The sequence below is a fragment of the Chinchilla lanigera genome, unplaced genomic scaffold, assembly GCF_000276665.1.
Source record: "Chinchilla lanigera isolate Chin_1 unplaced genomic scaffold, ChiLan1.0 scaffold00035, whole genome shotgun sequence".
In the NCBI taxonomy this organism is placed as follows: Eukaryota; Metazoa; Chordata; class Mammalia; order Rodentia; family Chinchillidae; genus Chinchilla; species Chinchilla lanigera.
The window spans coordinates 21562683-21581557 of NW_004955436.1; the positions used below are offsets into that span (position 1 = coordinate 21562683).

Genomic DNA, 18875 nt, shown 5'->3' on the forward strand with positions numbered 1-18875 from the left:
AGCTTTTACTGCTGAAACGCTAAATATAAACAGATAGAATACACAAACATTCTTTGGGGGTCTTGAGGATAATTTTTAAGAGCTTAAAGGATTCCTGAGACCAAAGAGGCATGGTGAGACATGATATAAGATGTGAGCACACACATGTTATATGTGTATAGCTGCAGAAGACAAGAATGAATGCCTAAGTGGGTTCAGATTGCCAAGAGCATTGAATAGCATGTTGAAAATGGGATTTCAACTATTTTGGATCTCATATCACCTTTAAAGTCATATTTACCCACAATACATGTGTAGTTTTAAGTCATTATGAGGCACTACTATAGAAAATACTAAAAACCACAAAATACAAGAGTTTTAAGCCAGGCATGATGGTGCATTTCTGTAATCACATCATTCTGGGAGGCTGAGGCAGGAGGATGACAGGTTTGAGCCCAGGTCAGGCAATTTAGTGACTCATTGAGACTCTGCTTCAAAATTAAAAAATGAAAAAGGGTTGGAGATGATGTTCAGTGCAAAGGCCCTGGACTCAATTCCCTGTGCCATGAAAAAGATATTTAAAAAGTGAGATAAAAATAAAGCAACACTTTAAAATGATTCTTTGTATTCTTGCTAAATACACTTTTTGACCACAAACAGAAATAATAAAATTAGTAAATACACCTCTTGATTTTTCTTAAAAGCATCTACTACTTTGTGACAAAGCCTTTTCAAATTCTAAGTCTATTTTATCATGAGTTCAATGTTAATATCCGTCAGAGTGGAAAAAAGCACTTTAAAAAGACAGAAAACAGAAGACAAAATGATCACTAGCCGGGCCTCCAAATTCCTGATTAATTACATTTCATTTCCAAGTATCACACACGCAAAAGTTTTTAACAAAATAAATTCCTGTCTTCTTTGATGTCAGTTTAGTTGGGAAAAAAGATGGTGCTTCCCGCTAAAGGTTCAAAACCCCTTGCAAATCTTCATCTGGTAATTTTCAAAGAGAACCAGTTGAGATGTCCGAGTGAGAGTCATGGGGGCGCCACTGCGGACCTCCAGTGCTGGGTACGGGGGGATGGAGCCCCCGCCCCCGCCGAGGACCCTGCATTCTGCCGAGACTCCCTACTGCCCGGCTGACAGCCAGTGACCCTGGTGGTGACACAGGAGAGCAGCGTTGGGCCACATATCAAATATTAGCAGAGTGTGATTTATGCAATAGCTCTGCAGGGCTCACGAGGGCCAGCAAAGTGCTACATCAGCTTTTTAAAACAATAAGTTCAGCGGTCTCCTATTTTGTCTCTGTACCACACAGTGGCTTACACCCTGCTTTGGGCTCTGGGAGCGACGACACACCACCAGGGAGATCTAGAGGGAAAGCAGAATGAGGTCTATGTGAAGGACAGTGACAGACTGACTTGCAGCCTGGCACGGTGGTGCACGCTTATAATCCCAGCTCAGGGGAGGCTGAGGCAGGAGAACTGTCACAAGTTAGAGGCCAGCCTGGGCTACACAGGAAGTTCAAGGCAACTTGAACTAGAGTACGTAGTCTGAAACACACACACACACACACACACACACGTGCATGCACACATGCACACAGCAACTGACATGGTGCATATACTTTCTGGGGCCCCCACCCCAGAGAGCCACCACTCCAGACTGGCACTCTGGTCACTGCCACCCTCGGTGCCCTTTGAACCAGCTCTGTTCCTGTCTCTGTGCCACTCTTCTGAGTCACAGATAATTTGCTAATTATAAGTCACGTCCTATTTTAGAAATCCTGATGACTTATGCTCAAATGCTATGTTCATCGCACTGATAGAAAAAGTGTGCTTTCTCACGATCGATGAGAAATAGGAAGAAAAATGGAGAAAAGAGGAGAAGTTCATTTGGAGACTCTGTGATCCTCAGGGCAAGCGTTTCCCCAGCTCGGACACACGGCCCAGTGCCTGCCGGAGGGGCGAATTCAAGGACAGCGGGATGTTCTTCACAAACCACGCCTCCGCCTGCTGGGAGGATGGCACCGAAAGCCAGAGGGAAGAGGACAGAATGAAAGAGCCTTATGAAAAGTTCACCATCAAAAGCGGCAGCATCTTACCTAGAACGAAGTCAGAACACAGTCGTACACGTCGTGGCCATGGCGGGTCAAGGATGGACGGCCTGTGACCCTGGCCCCGGGAGGTGGCGTTGCTGGGCCTGTCGCGGCGCTCAGCTTGTGTAAGGACACGCCATGATGTCCGTGTGATGGAGAAACCAACCAGCCGCACGGTCCTCAGAACTCATCGCTGTCACTACGCGGTGCACGGCCGGACCTTGCCTGGACCTACGTGAGGGTGGCGCCGTGATAAAGGGTCACTTCTCCAGTGTGGACAGATCTCTTGCACTCTTCTGCATTTGATTCTTTGGGTGAATATTATACAATAATCCTATAAATTATGTGCCCTGTATTAAGTTTATGCCTTTGTAAACCCCGACTACAACAGATAGCCGTGCACAAAAGCCAAATGTACGCAAACATACATTCATCTGCATCCACATCACGTGTGTGTGTTGGATTTTGTTCACGGTTCTTGGCTCATAACTCGCTCTCCAAAGCCGGACACAAAATCTAGAATTGCTCGTCTCTAAATTGGGTCATAGAACCTAAAAGTATACCTTAGTGTTCCCCTGCCTTTCTGCCTGGGAGTTGGCCATGAAGACATTCTCTGACCCATCTTGTGTCATTGCAGATCCTAAAACCCCCATTTAAGAAGGGGTGCTGCCCCACGTCAGGACCAGACTGGACAGACAGGCCTTGCTGGGCCTCCCCAGCCGGCTGTTCGTGTCAGAGCACACCCTTCCGCTGGGTCACGCTTGTGTATGGTTGCCCACACTCCAGTCACCGCTCAGCAACAGCCTCATAAACATGCCTTGCAGAGAGCTGGGCGCTGGGAGGCTCCCAAAGGCCAGTGTGGCCGGAGGGGGGTGTGGCAGCCCTGTGCCCGCCTCCCATACCTCACCGTATGTAACTCTTCATCGCTACCCTTTATGATAAACCAAGACAGCTTTCCCAATCAAGTAAATCAATTGAGCCCGAGGAAGGGGTTATGGAAAACAAGACAAAGCCAGTACATCAGCACAAGTGCAGACAACCTGGGCTTGTGACTGGCAACTTGAGTGCCCGGGACAGGGGCCCAGCTCTGGGGGCTAACCCCTGGCCTGTGGCATCCAATGCCATCTCCAGGAAGATAGTATCAGAATGAATTAGATGACACCTAGCTACCGCAGAATTAGTTGTGTGCTCGCTTGCTAGTGGGAAAAAAATTCTTACTTGGGAACTGAAGAAATCTATCTTGACTGCTGAGGGCTGAGTGAACAATGAGTTTATAATTTCCTATTTCTGGTGGCTATTACAGCCGGGCCACCTCTTCTTCTCTATTTTATTGTTTTGATTTTTGAGGCTGAGTTTCATTACATGCATCAGGCTGGCCTTGAACTCACTATGGAGCCCAGGCTGGCCTTAAACTTGTGGTGATCCTCCTGCCTCAGCCTCCTGAGTGCAGGGATTATGGATGTGCACCACCATGCTGGGATTTTTTAGGCCACTTCTGCTGAAGTGTCTGATCTGGGAATTCTCACGCCACTTGTCCTTCTTCTTAACATCTTCTTCCCCCGTTCAGGCAGGCTCAGGGCAGGAGTCTCCAGGATAGGGACCTGGTGTCTCATCTGAGCAGGCACAGGTGGCCTTTCCTACCCGAGGCCCACATCTGGGATAGGCTCCTACTCTCATCTAGAGCACAGATTATGTGCAGAAAGCTACTCACCACCCACAGTAGAGACACACCCACAGCCCAGGGCGGGTGGGTTGGAGGTATGGAAAGCTGTCTTCTTATTGAGTGTATCTTCTTTCAGGAGCCATCAATAGAAAACATCAACATCTGTTCTTCAATAATTTATTTTTTTAATGTTAACTCTGTGAAGTTACATTTAGGAAAACTTGAAGAAATCCAAAGGTAGGCAGCATTCTATGAGAAACAACTAAATGTGCAAATTTTCAAATATTCTCTTTAAGTATAAATAATTCCATCTCTTCACACTGAGAATGAAAATATCGGCAGACACAAAATACGGAGCCACAGTTTTGAAAGAACTACGTGGAAACACTGGAGTTTATTTCCTATCTTTGGAAAGACACTGGGAAGATCTAGGGCAGGAGAAAAGACATCTCAAATGATCAGGAAAGGCTATGCAGTTACGGGCGATAGATATTTTTGGATCGTAATTTCAGACCCAATTCCCTCCCCCCACCCCAAGGAAAACAGGGCCCTACCGCAACGCACAGAGAAAGAGCAGCTCAAAGACACAGAACTGTCCTCAGCTCGCAATTACCGGGCTTGTCCCGTGGCTGAGGTGTCACTGGACACTGAGTCCCTCCCCGGCACCCCGTTAGCACAGCAAGGGACAGCATCACGAAAGGCCTCCCGGTCCCCAAGCTTGTCCCTGCTCCTTCCCTATCTTCTCTCCCAGCGGGGAGGATCAGAGAACAGTTTCTGTCACACAGCTGGAGAGGCTCGAGATGCTGGGTGAGACTGTCCTAACTCACTCTTGAAGCCTTTCCTTCCTTCCCAGGGAGACAGCAGCAGTGAATCAAAGAGGCCACCCCCGCCCCCAACCGAGGTGAGGCACTTGCTCGATTCCAGAAGGTTCCCCAAGTAAATATGTCAGCCCACGGAGGCAAGGCAGAAGAAACGTCTTCCCTTAAATAACTGAAGTTTGCAATACAATAAATAAAGTGAATTATACCAATGCTGCTAGGGCAGCATTTCAATATAAAAAAAAATCCCTCATACATAATATAAGGGTATATTATTCATGTATACATTTTTACACACAATAATTCAAGGTGGTCTCTTCAGAAGGAAGACAGTGGTAACCCAGAGTTAGACACTGTCCCCCAAAAGCGTTCCTGTGAAAGAATGTATACGGCAAAGAGCAGCTTGCTGGCTTTGTCCTGTGGAAACGTTCTGATTTTCTCCAGAACCTCGCTTGGCAGGGAAGCAGGCAGCGGCGCACCCTAACCCCTGCCGATCTCTGAACAGGTCTGTGTTTCCTGAGCCCCCTCGGGCTTTCCGCAGACTCCCGGTGCCTGCCGGAGGACTCAGCGTCTGTCCTCAGGAGGCCACCAGGATGGCTGGGCCTCCAGGCCCCCATCTGTCCTTTCCCTTCTCTCACAGGAGGAGGCAGCACTCCTGTGGGCGGGGTACGGGCTCACACCACATCTGGCACACATTCCAAGTCCAGAGACGTCGGGCGGCCTGCTCGGTAGGAGGTAAGCAGCCCTGGGCCGATCCTGACCCCGTGCACTGCCGGCCTTCAGCTCTGCCTGCTGTCAGGCCAGCCGGGCCCAACCCGAGTGTCACAGGCAGGACGAAGAGCTTATCTTCCCTCCTTTGCTCAAAGACACCCTCCAGGCCCCTGTTCCAGGGCCGCTTCCCATGGCACCCAGGGGACGGGAGTGTAGCACCATGCTGGGTCCTGCTTCCGCTTAGCCGTACATCTGCTTGAACTGGAAGCACTCGTTACAGTAGCCGTTGCACTTGGAGTTGCCGAAGTGATCGCAGGCCGGGGCCCGGCAGCGCTGTTTGGGGGGCTCTTCGGGAGCGGGGTCCCCCCGGTGGGCCGCGAGGCCCACACGCTGGCTGAGGTGCTGGCACTCCATGCAGAGCTCCTCGCTGCGGCAGGCCAGGATGTTCTTACAGGAGGCCCGGGCGCACTTGGGCCTCGAGGTGCCCTGGGTGGTCCGAGGCAGGTCTCTGTGCTGGCTGGATCTCTGAGGGAAGGACAGAGAGCACCGTGAGACCTCGAGGGACAGTGCGGATTCTACCCAGGGTCTTGCTCTGAGGAGGGACAATGGGCTGTCAGGGAAGGTTTCTTGCCGAACCCAACAAAGCCCACCTGGCCCCGGGGTGGAGGCCTTGGGAGGCCTGCAGGTAGGAGTGGCACTCTTCCCTTGGGATTTATAACCATGCTCTGATGAGATAGCTCCCACCCCTTCTGCACAAGACAGGTGACATTCAGTCGTGTTTGTGTCCCTGATCTGCCATTAAGCGGGGCTTCTGCCTCATCTCAGCTCATGACAAAGGACTATAGAAGAAGTCTGCTCTGTAGATGTCGGTGCTTCTACTAGAAACCAAAGGTGTTTCTGATCAATGCCTGGCTTTCGGATCCTTGAAGACATTTTATTCTACGGCTTTTTGCACTGGCTTTTTTTTTTTGAGATAGGGTCTCGCTGTGCAATTCAAGCTGGCCTTGAGCTCGCTTTATAGCCAGGCTGGTTTCAAACTCACAACGATCCTCCTGCCTCAGCCTCCCAAGTGCTGGGATTACAGGCGAGCGCCACCACGCCCAGCTTGGCTTTTTTTAAAAGTGAACTCTTGAGTCCACTTAGACCATGCAAATCAACAGCAGAGCTTCCAACCCGGGAGCCACACCAGCATGGACGCCTCGGCCAGATCCTGCAGCAGACTCTCCTGAGCAGCTCTCTGTCATGGGGAAGCCGAGCCGGCGGGGAGCAAAGCCCACCTATCACAGCCCTGCAAGGACAACCTGACTGGACGCGGGGGAAGTGCCTCAGCGCATCTCACCAGTTGCTCCTCAGTGCTCTTGGCCTCCCGAAACCGCTGGTTCTGAGCTTCGATGAAGCACTTCTGACAGTACCCTTCGAACATGGTGCTTCCGAGGGTGCCGCATTCCCTGCCCAGGCACGGAACGGCGTTCTGGAACCTGGAGCCGGTGGGACTGGCTTTCCCCGAGGCAGCAACGAAATCTACAAGAGAGGGGACGCTGTTCAGCACCGGAGCGGAGCCACAACAGACACCGAGTCGCCTGTACTTTTAGCAAAGTGACAATGTGACGACTGGGTCAGCTCTGGCTTTACACATCCTCCCTCTGAACCTGCTGCTAGCATCAGGACGGAACAAACCCACAGCGGCCGGGAACCGCCCGCCCTTCTCCCAAGCCACAAATGCTTCCCCGCAGTGCCAGTGGAGACCTCCCTCTTGCCAGTTACTACTACTCAGAGCGAGTCTCTCTACTATTTTATTTATTTACTTATGTGTTTACTGGTCTTTTTGAGAGAGGGTCTCACTGTGTAGTTCAGGCTGGCCTTGAGCTCACTATGTAGCCCAGGCAGGTCTCGAACTCACAACGAGCCTCCTCCCTCCGCCTCCCAAGCGCTGGGATTCAAGGCGTGCCCACTGGGTAGTTTCCCTATTAGACACGGAAGTTGCAGAAGTCCAGTTTAAAGTGTGTCTTATAAATGGCAACTAATGGCCTTATGAAAACCAACTCTGTCTACAAGGCAATTTGGGGTTTGGTGCCCAGCTGCCATCCTCTACTGGTTCCTCCACCCACGTGCAGCTGGCAGAGCCGCCACGACCATCCCCAGGCGCCAGCCGTGGGACAGCACGGGGCGCTGACTCCTCGGCCTGACCACCCAGAGGGGCGGGCGCCTTGTCCCGAGCTCAGGAGCCAACCCCGTCCGAACACGAACCCTGCCGCGCACTCACGTTTGTTTTCTTTGTACTCTATGAAACACAGCGTGCAGAAGCCTTTGTTTTCCGGAGTCCCGAAGTACGTGCAGCCAGCTTTCCTGCACTTGCTGGTCCCAGCCCTGTCCCCGGGAGTCCGCTCGGCCTGCGAGAGGCAGCCTGAGGGGGTGTCGTTTCCAGCTCTGTGACAAGAATGCGGGGAGACACTCTGCATGAGCTGCGAGGGGTCGGACTTCGACCTCTGGTGACAGGAAGAGAGGACGCCGGAGCCGAGGCTGGTGGACTCCGTGGTAGTCCTTTTGAAGCAAGAGCTGCAGATCCCATTAAATGTCCTGGTGGCATCCTGGAGGCAAGCCCGACACTTTCCGGGATCCAAATGCCTGGTGGCATCTGCAGTCTGGCTGGCGTTCAGCTGCCGGGCGTTGTGGCATCGCTCACAAAATCCATTGTGCTGCACGTTCAGGGTGAAGGGGCAGCCCGGGCTCCTGCACTTCATGGCCGTGGTCTCGCTGAACAGGAAGAGGCTGGGGGCTGTCGGCGGGGCGGAGTGAGGGCCGCTCGCCGGCTCCTCGGGGCGCCAGGCTGCGGGCTCGTAGGCTTCTCCCCTAGACGCCCCCAGAGCCATGCCCGGGAGCCCCTCCGGGCCAGGCTTGGGGTTCAGCTTTGGGAGTTTGCTTTGGTTCTTTGGATGCCTCGCCGAGCACTCGTGGCAAAAAGGCTGGGTGTTCACAGACATGAAGAAAGGGCAGTTGGGAGTTTCACATTTTACATCCATGAGAGAAAGCTGGGGAGCGGCGGGCTCCAGGGGGTTCTGGGGGCGTGCCCCTCTCCGCCCCTGCTCATTGTTTTCCTGCCATTTCTTGTACTCATGCTGAACAAGTTCGAAGTAGTCATCTACCAGATTTATTTCTTTGGGAAGATTAGCTTCGTCCAACCTGAAGACCCAAACGGGGAAAGATGAGACTACACAAAACGGTGGCCATACACCCCAGCATTAGCTCCTCAGAGTTCTCAAGTGCGGACTCACTGCAAGGCCTGAAACGCAGGCCCGGGTTCACGGTGTTTCCTAACATGTTCTCCGGGAAAGCACAGTCTCACACTTACCAACTTTGTGTGTCTATACAAAATTATGGATAAATCAAAAAATAAAAAAGATCCTTGAGCCGGGTGCGGTGGCGCATGCCTGTAATCCCAGCACTCAGGAGGCTGAGGCAGGAGGATCACTCCAAGTTTGAGGCCAGCCTAGGCTACAAAACGAGCTCAAGGCCAGCCTGAACTGCAGAGCGAGACCCTGTCTCAAAAAAACAAAAAACAAAACAAAAAAAAACAAGACCAAACAAACAAACAAAAAAAGATCCTTGGGGCTTGGGGGTAGTTGTGGTACAGCACTTGCCTAACATGCAAGAGACCTTAGGTTCTGTCCCTGGCATTACAAAAATACCAAAGAAAAATAACAAACCCAAACAAAAAAAACATGAACTCAAGCCAGGGGTCCTTTGTGAAGAGCTCTCTTCCTCTTGACTATCTATCGCGCCTTTAGCAAGTGATTTTCGACAACTAACTTCTCAGGATCAAATTTCCAGTAAAACATTCCTTGGGGTATGTATGCGGGACTGGTCCACTTTACAGTGCAACCAACTTTGGCGCTTTGTGTTCTAGAGTTTGCTGGGTTTTTGTTTTGGTTTGATTTGGTTTTGGTTTTTTTTGAGACAAGGTCTAGCTACACAGTTCAGGATGGCCTCAAAATCACTCCTCCTGTCTCAGCCTCCCAAGTGCTGGGACTATAGGCGTGCGCCACCACACCTGGCCTGGAGTTTGCTGTTCTTAATTTTACTTTTGTCTATTCTCTACTAAGAGGTCTCTAACACGAGTAATGAAGAGGCAGACACACCCACAGAGGCTGTTTGCTGTTGGCTCTGTGGCTGGGCCATCTCCACTGGGAGAAACGGATTCCCTGTGCCTTCACTGTGGTCCCACGCATTCTATGTTCTCAGAAGCAGGCCCCCACCTCCTTAACCTAAAGCCAGGGCTTGCAGCTTGGACACAGGTACAATGCGGACTGTCACATAAACACACTCTGCAGCCCAGTGTGTGTCTGTCCTGACCGAGGAGCCAAGAGGAAAAGGATTTTTGCTTCCCATAGTTCTGAATAGCTCTTATTTTCAATATGTACTACAGCAATTAGGACAAATATGTGGACACATTTTTAAAACTGACAGTGTTGACTCTCAGCGTTCAGATATCCTGGAAAATCACATTGTTCTGCATTTGAAACCAAAGCTGGCTTTGCCTTGAGTGATCCTCTCTGCCTCTTTAAATCTATTTCCTATTGGAGGAAACAGGTTTTTTACATTTTACTGTTGCGCTTTGGGGCAGAGCCGCCTATATGGCTAAAGTAAAGGCAGTTACAGATGACAGAGGAAAAAAATCAACCGCTTACTTTGCAGCATTAATCAGATGCGTGGTGCCGTGGTCCCAGCCCTGGACTGGGATTTCTATCACCATCAAGTACTCCTTTAAGAGCTTTTCCTTCATCTCATTTTCAGGATCTGTCAAAAAGTGGATTTTTAAGTCTTCGAACCTTCCGCGGTCTCTGTTAACAAGGGGCACGGCACGGATTTCTGAGGGAAAAAAATAGCATGTAAGTAAATATTACTTTCCCCCAGGGGGTTGAATATAAAGCTGTATGTCTGTATACAGTGATTAAACTCTGAAAACGCAGAAAGTGTATCTCTTAAAGAGCAGAAAAGCGTCAAGCAGTCACAGTTAAACCCATTTGGGAAAACAAAGTGCTTTGAACTCTAATATAAAACACACTGTTTTGCAGACACTCACAGCATGTTGACCAGCCAGATGTTAACCTCTGTTAACCACTGGATCTTACTGGTGAAACTCCCACGTTTCAGAGCCAGGTGGGCCTGAGTTCAAATTCTGCCTATGTTACCGTCAAGCTACGTGACAGTAGATGGTTTATTGAACCTCTGCCAGGTTCAGCTGCTGCAGCAGTAAAATGAAGCTCCCTGTGCCTGCGTCTTGCAGGGAGGCGCCGAGGATGAATCCAAAGGAAATAATGTACCTTGGGTCTAGAGTGTTGAGCACAGGGGCACTTCCATCACAACACGAGCCTGGGAGCTGACCTGATGGACACTGGCCCACTTGGGGACTAGCACTGCACGGAGGCCTCTTACACCTTAACCTGTGCCCTAGTAATAAGACTAGAGCTAGGAAGTACTTCCCTAGTCATATTCCTGAAGATACAGGATGTGGCCAGTACTGAGACGGCACTGCGACTACAGCTACGTAATCCCAGTCAGAAACTTCTGAGCAGATTTTACAGCACTTCAGTTTAGGGATGCTCAACTGGTAAACTTAAATATTTTAAAAACCTGAAAAACTCAAACGCAATCTGCAACATCTCGCCCCAAGCATCTGCGATAAGGCATACTCAACTTGTACTAAGCAAATGGCATAATGATATATATTTCAACAAAAAACAACACGCTCAAATAAGACTACCTCAATAAGGAGCAAAAGGGTCAGCCTTGACGTCCCAGTCGCTGACAAAAGTTAGGAATGTGCGCAAGTGTCGTTTTCTTACCAGGCCCACTGTCCTTCAGTGTCACCAGAGGAACGAAGTGGTGGCTGTCATAGCCGAGGACGATGGGGTATCTGTAGCATTCCTGGGCAGGCCAGTGGAGAGGCAGGTAGATCCCACCCACTTTCAAAGGGGCAAAATTGGAGCCTGATTCCAGACTTCTCAGCATCTTGTCTGCTCAAGAAAAGAAAAAGAAAAAGGTCACCATGTGCCTTTCTTCAAAGGCCACCCAGCATTGTCCCGTACAACTCCGGGAAGGAGGGCTCTTCCTAAGAACCAAAGCAGTGCGGTTGCATAGTGCAGAAATGCAAAGAAGCGACCTGAGGGCCTCTCACCTGCAAGGACGATGATGGGCCTTCTGAGGATGTTGCAGAGCACAAATATGTGAATTTCCTCCAGCGAGCTGTACTGAAGCCCACAGCGGGCCGCCGGGGAGTCCGTGGATGCCATTCTAACAAGGTTGTCCCATTCGTCATTCCAGTTCTAAGGGGAGAGCGCAGAGGGGGGATTGAATGCATCTGCATTAGAAAGCCCTTCTGAGATCATGCCCTTGTATAACTCAGCTTATTGCTTCCCCTTTCTTGAAGTCATCGTTCAAATGACCATCCTGTTTTCCCCATTTTGGTTTTTCTTCCTTTACTTTTTCCCACTACAAAGCAAACTCAAGGCTGGGGACAGCACCTGCTTTCAAAAACTCCCTGATGAGGCTTAACACTGAAGCCCCCCATCAACTGTCCACAAAAGTCCCAAACCTGTGACCCAGACTGCTGAGGCGCAGGCTTTCTCAGGGCAGCATGTGACGGGCAATCAAAGTGAAAAGCAACAGAAAGGCCCGTGGAATGGCCATGCGTGGGAGGTCTGCTGCTAAAGGTGCCAGAGCCAGAAATCTGCTGTTGAGGAGTGTCTGGGTGCAGGATGAGCTTGGGATTCATCCCATGGGAGGTTCTGGGGTTTTCCATCAAGTGTGTTTTGCTTAGCCAAGCCCATGTGACCCAGTCAGTCATCTGCTCCGCTGGAAGTAGGAATGGCTCAGAATACCCTTTACCCACACGGCGCTGTCCGCAGATGCTTCCCCCAGGAACAGAACGCACCCGAGTATCGTAGCAGAGCCCTGTCTCCACGAATTCCTGAGATTTCAGAGACTCGAGCTGCCAGCGGAACTTGAAGTTGCGTGTATCTGTCTCCTTGAGCGTGCTGAAGAGGGCTTTCCTCAGAACCAGGTCTGTGTCCTGGACACCCCACATGTACTGACAAGTGGCATGCATGAGGCAATTGCCGTCACCTAAAGACAGAAGAGTCACAAGGAGCAAGGTCAAGCCATCTGCACGTAAGGATCTACAAAGGTGTTCCGAAGGGACCGGCCCAGCTGCAGTCACAGGGGCTGAAGGGCTTGATTTCTTAGTCAAGGACCCACTGATAACACCGCACAGTGTGATGACAGTGTAAGGAAAACACCATTCTCTTCAATGAAAATGGCATCAACAGGGCAAACGCCAGAGGCCCTCGGTTCCAGGGCTGCTCTGCTCCTAACTGCTTTAGGCGACCCTGGGGGAAACTGATGAGTCTCTGGAGAGTTTCCCTCTTTGAGAAATGAGGGCTCTGGGTAGTGGAAGCCTGCAGTTTACCTCAGTAACAGTCCTTGGTTTGCTGGCTAAGGCACCAGCACCACTGCTCTAAGCAAGGGCAGTCAGGGCAAACCAGGAAGCAGGCCTGGCTCAGCCTCCCAGACAGAGATGTTCTGGATATGACTCAGTGGTACATGACCGGACCATTCCACTTTAGCTTCGGGGACCTGGGATTTTCCTCTCCTGGTTTGTACCTACAGCCTGCTGGCCCTGCCCCTGGCCCCACCAAAATGCATTATGGGAACCTGCTTGTGAGCAACTAGCAAGTCCTTGTTAGAAGTTAAAAAGCACCCAGATGCCAAAATTTTAACATAATTGTGTTTAGAGCTGGCATTTTGAGAAAAAGACTGGTCAATTTTCTTCTACTAATTTGTGAGTTTTCCAGGCTAAAACTCAATTCGATAGGGCTTCTTTTTCAATCCCCAAATAATAATAAACATATGGGGGGAATATTCAATAGAAGAAAAAGTTAACTTCTTAATCCCATGTTCAAGTACAAAATGAATTTTATTTTTAAAAGAGTTGAACTGTTCTTTTACACTATTTTATAGTAATGCAATAAAGCTTTTTGAAATTTTACCAAATTTTAATCATAGTCACACTATAAAAAAACTTTTTAAAAAACCCTCAAATACATATCCACAGTCAACATTCCTTTAATGTACGCACTTAGAAAAAGTAGCACAGTATTCACACAAATGAACAAAAAGATCACCCAAGCCTTGGGTCCTGGCAGAAATGTAGCAATGATTGCATTCTGTTGAAATTTCCCCTTTGCAAAATCTAGAGCAAAGATAAGGCTTTTTTTTTTTTCGTCTTCTTGTGCTTACTTTCAGTTCTTTATTGAGATGCACCAGTATAAAATTCCCTAAGTAACATCTGGAATTCCCCAGTGCTAAGTTATTTGACTAGCAATTGAGCAACAGCTATTGTACGTTTTGTTCTGGTGTGTAGACATTTACACTGTGAGCTGCACGCTGGACTTTCCAAGTGGGTGTGGTCAGGGTGAGCTGGAATAGGGCTACTCATTGTACAAGTGAAATCGCGGCAGCCAATAGACGATGGAATTTTTCACACAAAGTTTCAATTTTATGCCACCTACTCCCTTCCTCACTCACCGCCGCAGTCTCAGATCCTCAAATGCAAACTTGTGAATCACCCCCCCCCAACCAAAAAAAACAGAACACTGACTTTGAAGAAACCTTCCTATGGAGGGAAGCATTAAAACAAAAAAAGTGCTAGAAATCAGACAAGAAAAGCCACTTGTTTCTTCCTTCCTTTGAATATCATTTCTTCCTTTTTTCCTAATTTTAATAAATGTTATTCAAAGTAGGAAAATCAGGATTTGGGGACTAAAAAAATCCTTTTTTCCCAGGAGAAGTTCTCAAAATATACTCGCTGTTGTAGCATGAATCCTTGTTGATTTCAATGACATATGGTTGCAAAATAAATGTCTCTTCTTTATATTCTTTTCATAAGGAAATAAAGGATTTCCTGCCTTAAGGCAACAGTGCAGAACGTGGGTTAATTCTGTTCATGATAATAAGGTTTCCTCCTTTCTCCCCTACTTCTAATTCTCTTTTATAACAAAAATGGGACAGAGTTGAAACCACAGACTGTCTGTCAGGTACATAAGCCCCTTGATGAAGACCCAACATAATTATCTACTTCTATGCATCACTTGATTTAATGCCAAGAACAAGGCAGACAATAGCTAGCTCCAGTTTGCTTTGAACATCTGTTTCTAAGAGTCTAAGCTTCATAAATACAGGTAAGATGTTCAGGTGATGTACAAGAGCCCTCAGAATAAAAACAAACAAAAAAGCTCCACCTCCACCCATCACTTTATGTTACTTAAGTCAAAAATAGCCAAAGCTAATGCACCAATTAAGTTATTAAGTTAATGTTCTTATCATCATCATTGCCAACAAGGATTTTCTGCTCTTGGAGGTATTATTTTGATCAGGATAGTTTAGTCACGGATGTAAAGACCTAAAATTGCTGCTCTTACCTGGGCGATATACATTTAACTGATTTTGTACAATCTACTTACTTATTCTAATATCTACATCCAAAAAAAAAATGCAGAATTTTATACCTGCATGAGACAGTATGTGCCTGCGTGTTTTGGTCTGTGCACATACATATTCTTGCTCAAAGGAAATGATTAAAATATGAAACAGTAAAGCTTGGAACAGGAAATAGCTATTAGTGATATAGTGGTACAGGACCACAGGCAACAGGACCCAGACAAGGGGAGAGACAATTTCAGATCCTCAACAGCTTTAACCCACGAGACGTACAACCCCAGAATTACAAGGACATCACAGGCATTTTCTAGGAATGGCACAAAACAACAGCGACATCAGTTTTCAACCCCATGCTTTCCTTTCGAACTTAAACCTTTTAAAATATTTCCATTACTGGCCAGGGGAGGGCATTGTACAGATGACTAAACAGCTGCAAGAATTAGAAACATTAATCGCCTAACTGGGGCACGGTGTTTAGAAAAACACATTTCCCAAGCCTCAAAGCCCTGTGCAAAGGAGCACACTTATTTAGAAAATATTCTTCAAGAAAACACTCACTGAGTAAGCTTGCTACTATCACACACCCCTAGAGCCTGTATGCTAAGGTGGCTCTGATTAGTGCAACTGAAACTTCTGGAATGGGGAGCCTGCACCACAGGAGATGTCAGGACAATCAGAGCAGGTCTTACCGTTGGTTTTGAGCGCCACAAGCTTCCTGACTTCGCGGCACCAGTTGAGCTTCTTCTGGCTTTCCAGGGAAGCCTGGATGTTTCTGTCGATGAGGGCTCTGTGGATGATCTCCCGGAACTGGGGGCAAAACTGGCAAGTTCTGAACATTTCCAGGGTGCACCGGTGCATGGTTTTAAAATGGTAAATGATCCCATTCGTAGGCTTGAAAATGTCTTCTGGAGTTCTCTCTCGTATCTTCACAGCTTTCCGCATGTTGCTCAAATACAAAGCTTGAGGAAGGAGTTGTTCAGCCATGGTGCCTAGGATGCCTGGAGAGTGGGGAGTAGAGCGCATTCCGTTAGCCTTTGATGCTACGCCTATATACCTGCCGCCAGGAAACCCCACTGTTTGATCTTGTCATTACCCTGATCTGTAGGCAAAGGATCTTAGTCACCTCTGCTCCCCGGATACTAGCCGGCCCCAGAGATGAACTCACACTGGACTGTTTTAAGTTACATCACTTTTAAAGATTAGTCTAAGTAAGAGAAGGAAGGTGGAGGGTAGGGCTGAGGAGGAGGGGAATAACCCGAGTTTTCAGCAGTAGCTGTCAGGGAGTCAAGCTTGTCTGGCAGTGGCAGGTCCCAGGCCACAAAACCACTGAAGCTCCCGCGGAAGCTGCCTTCTGAGGCCACCTGGAATGGCCACTGGTTTTCCGATGCACTGGATGCCAACTAAGGGCACCACAGAGTCTGGATGAGCCCAGCTCCTCCCCGCGAGACCCCCACCATTCAACCCTCGCCTTTGGGCAAAGCATCAGTTCTTCTTTTAAACACCCCCTCCCCGTGCTGCTAGGGCAGTGACTATTTTGGGAAAGATCCTATTAACTTTAGCCTGTCACTTAGGCTACCGCTTGGTGTTTCCTGCTTAGCCCCAAAATAAAATATAAAGAGTTTATTCATGAAGTTTCTTATACTATTTACAGTTAAAACTGAATAACCAACCAACAAACCTATTTCCGAGAAGCTGTGCACCTTCAAGGGTAAATGGGCAACACTGGCTCAGAACCTTGCTACCGGGCTAAACGCACAGCATGACAATGAGAAACAGAGCAATAACGGGTCAGCGGCTTCCACGCTTCCAAGAGCAGACACTGGAGCTCAATTATTTTGACTCATCCGTCAGCCACACTTTAGCGCTGCCCTGCAGGTACCAACATTCGGGTGCATTTCCTCCAGCCTGAAATTGGCAAGCTTAATCAATAGGTGGAGGAAATGAAACTCTGGAAGCCGGCAGGGAAGAAGTTTTGGGCACGCAGGTCAAATGAGAGCGGAGCAAGGTCAAAGACCAGCATCCACCGCCCACTAAGGTCCCCTGCGCTCTGCTTCACGAGCCCTTCCGTGGCCGCCTCACTGTCCTCCCTTGTTTTCAGGAACACAAGTGTCCCCATTAGGAAATTTCCCAGCAATAGTGAACCCTTGCTCCTGCATCCCACGATCTGCCAGAACAACCCTCCAGGAAAGAGAGATGTTAAACTACAGGGAGAAATCTAGAATGTAGGGAAACCATTCCCCGTAGGTCTAGCTAGTCTCTCTTAAATCACTGATAAGGCAGATTAAATTCTTGTGGCACGCTTGAAGGACTGCGGCCCTGTAAGGATCTGCAGGGAGATGCTTGATCTGACTGCTGGGAGGGACTCTGGGTCAGATGCTGATCTCTCCACCGATAGCAGTTATTCCCTCTGGGTGGAACTGGGTGAAAGCATACCAGGACTAAGGACGCAAAGCTGAGACAAAACATCACACGCATATCCTTGCGATGCAGGAGAAGTCCCTGTCACAACAACACGAATCCATGCATCCATCCATGCACCCACCAAATCACCCACTGAAAGGCAAGCACTGCTTCATGCTGGGGCTAAAAGTCAGACAGGCTCTTACTCCCTACCCTACTTGAAATCACACAACCACCTCGGCCTGCAGCTACAGCAATGGAGGTTCAGGTCCCAGAGCAGCCCCACAACCATGCAGGGGCGGTGCTTAGCCCAGAGCCAGGTCTTGCAGTACCTGCCCCTGGCTAGTCCCATAACCCTTCACCTGTGGGGGCTACCAGGCTTGCAGCCTTCAGACAACAAGAGCCAGGCAGCAGAAAGATTCTACACAAACTACCTTTTCCTCTTTTGGCTTTTCTGACTCTTCTATTTTTCTTTTCCAGGCCTAAAGATCTTTCAGCAAAGATCTAAACTGATGAGAGCTGTACACTGTGTGCAAGACACGGTGACTATTCAACAGCTCAGAGCAATTTCATTCCCACATTTTCCCTCTCCACCGCCTGGGACACTGAAATGACCTCCTTAAAAACAAAACAAACCAATGGCCCAAGTCTTCTAGTTCTTGGACTTCTCCACGCTTCAGATTAAAGAATACATTTTTTTTCTGACATATAACTGTAATGTCTTTATGGGGGAAAAACATAGAGTCCTACCCTTAACTTTTCTTTTTTTACATGTTACCTCACTGTCTTATTTAAAGACAATTTCCCAATTTTTGTCACTAGGATCAATAAGATTCTACAGAACTTAGTCATCACAGTCTTTCCTCCTTGTTTTACTTTTTCCACTCTGGGCTGACATTTTTGCCTGCGATGTGGAAATTTATGAATTATTGATCAACATAGGAAGTATCCTTCCCCAAAACTGGACCAAGAACTCCAGAAGCTGCCAGCAGCACCTTAGACCGTGGGAACGGGCCATCGGGGACTTGAGGCTGTGCGACAGACGGCTCGCGATCACCAGTGCTGGTCGCCCCAGTTCACTGCCCTGACACTGGCCCTGACCCTGGCCGGGGCTGGCTTCCCCAGGAAAGATGAGAGGCAGAGAGCGCTGAAAACAAAGCAGGCTCAAAAGGTGCTGAGCTCCCGCCTCACGTCACACCACTGCTCTCCTGAGAGCCAGGCGGGTAGCAGGATGCTGGGCGACCCCGACTGCCGAGGGCAGCGAGCGTGGGACAGGGACTGCGGTGGAAAGCCCGCGGCCGACGCAGCGCAGTTCTTCCCTAACTGCCCCAGCGGGAAGCCCAAGCTCGGCCGACCCAGACCCTGCACTGAGCTCCGGGCGCGGGCCCGGCACCCCAGGCCGGCTGCCCCGCGACACCCATCCCCGCTGGGCGGGTTCTGCACGGTCTGGGAAGCAGCCTCAGCGCTCCTGCAAGGTCTACGTGGCCTCCAGCGTGCCGCGCTCCACTCCGAAACCAAGACGTGAGAAGGAGCCAGAAAGCACCCACGACCACCCGCCCCGGGCGCCGAGGGTCGCGCCTCCCCCAGCAGCCAGCTGCAGCCCAGGATGTCTGCGCTGCAGGCGGAGGAAGCCGGGGCTGCCACCGACGCTGCCGCCGCGACCTCGGCGCCACAGCCTCCGCACCTGGCACGGGCGCCCGCGAGCGCACGC

The 18875-nt window shown here is 49.4% G+C and overlaps 1 protein-coding gene across 3 annotated transcripts; it reads right to left on the reverse strand.

Annotated features, from left to right (window-relative positions):
* Positions 1 to 3908: 3908 nt before the first annotated feature.
* Tnfaip3 (tumor necrosis factor, alpha-induced protein 3) lies at positions 3909 to 18869 on the reverse strand. 3 transcript variants are annotated; one of them, XM_013516684.1, is made up of 9 exons: positions 18849 to 18869; positions 15454 to 15762; positions 12201 to 12391; positions 11445 to 11592; positions 11113 to 11283; positions 9955 to 10135; positions 7533 to 8449; positions 6609 to 6790; positions 3909 to 5794 (listed from the first exon to the last, which is right to left on the reverse strand). In XM_013516684.1, exons 2-9 carry the CDS (start codon positions 15746 to 15748, stop codon positions 5510 to 5512), a joined length of 2370 nt encoding a protein of 789 aa, XP_013372138.1. In that variant the 5' UTR covers positions 15749 to 15762; positions 18849 to 18869; the 3' UTR covers positions 3909 to 5509. The 3 variants fall into 3 exon arrangements, with proteins under 3 accessions (XP_013372138.1, XP_005389335.1, XP_013372137.1); XM_005389278.2 differs by lacking the exon at positions 18849 to 18869 and adding an exon at positions 15858 to 16191; XM_013516683.1 differs by lacking the exon at positions 18849 to 18869 and having other exon boundaries at positions 15454 to 15836.
* Positions 18870 to 18875: the final 6 nt, after the last annotated feature.

Excerpts from the sequence above, each read along its gene's own strand:
- Tnfaip3 (XM_013516683.1), bottom strand. The coding sequence starts at position 15,787 with ATGCGCTCTACTCCCCACTCTCCAGGCATCCTAGGCACCATGGCTGAA. Across the intron at positions 11,284-11,444 it reads GCCCATCATCGTCCTTGCAG|ACAAGATGCTGAGAAGTCTG; the intron begins GTGAGAGGCCCT and ends TTTCTTGAGCAG. Across the intron at positions 10,136-11,112 it reads ACTGAAGGACAGTGGGCCTG|AAATCCGTGCCGTGCCCCTT; the intron begins GTAAGAAAACGA and ends TTTTTCCCTCAG.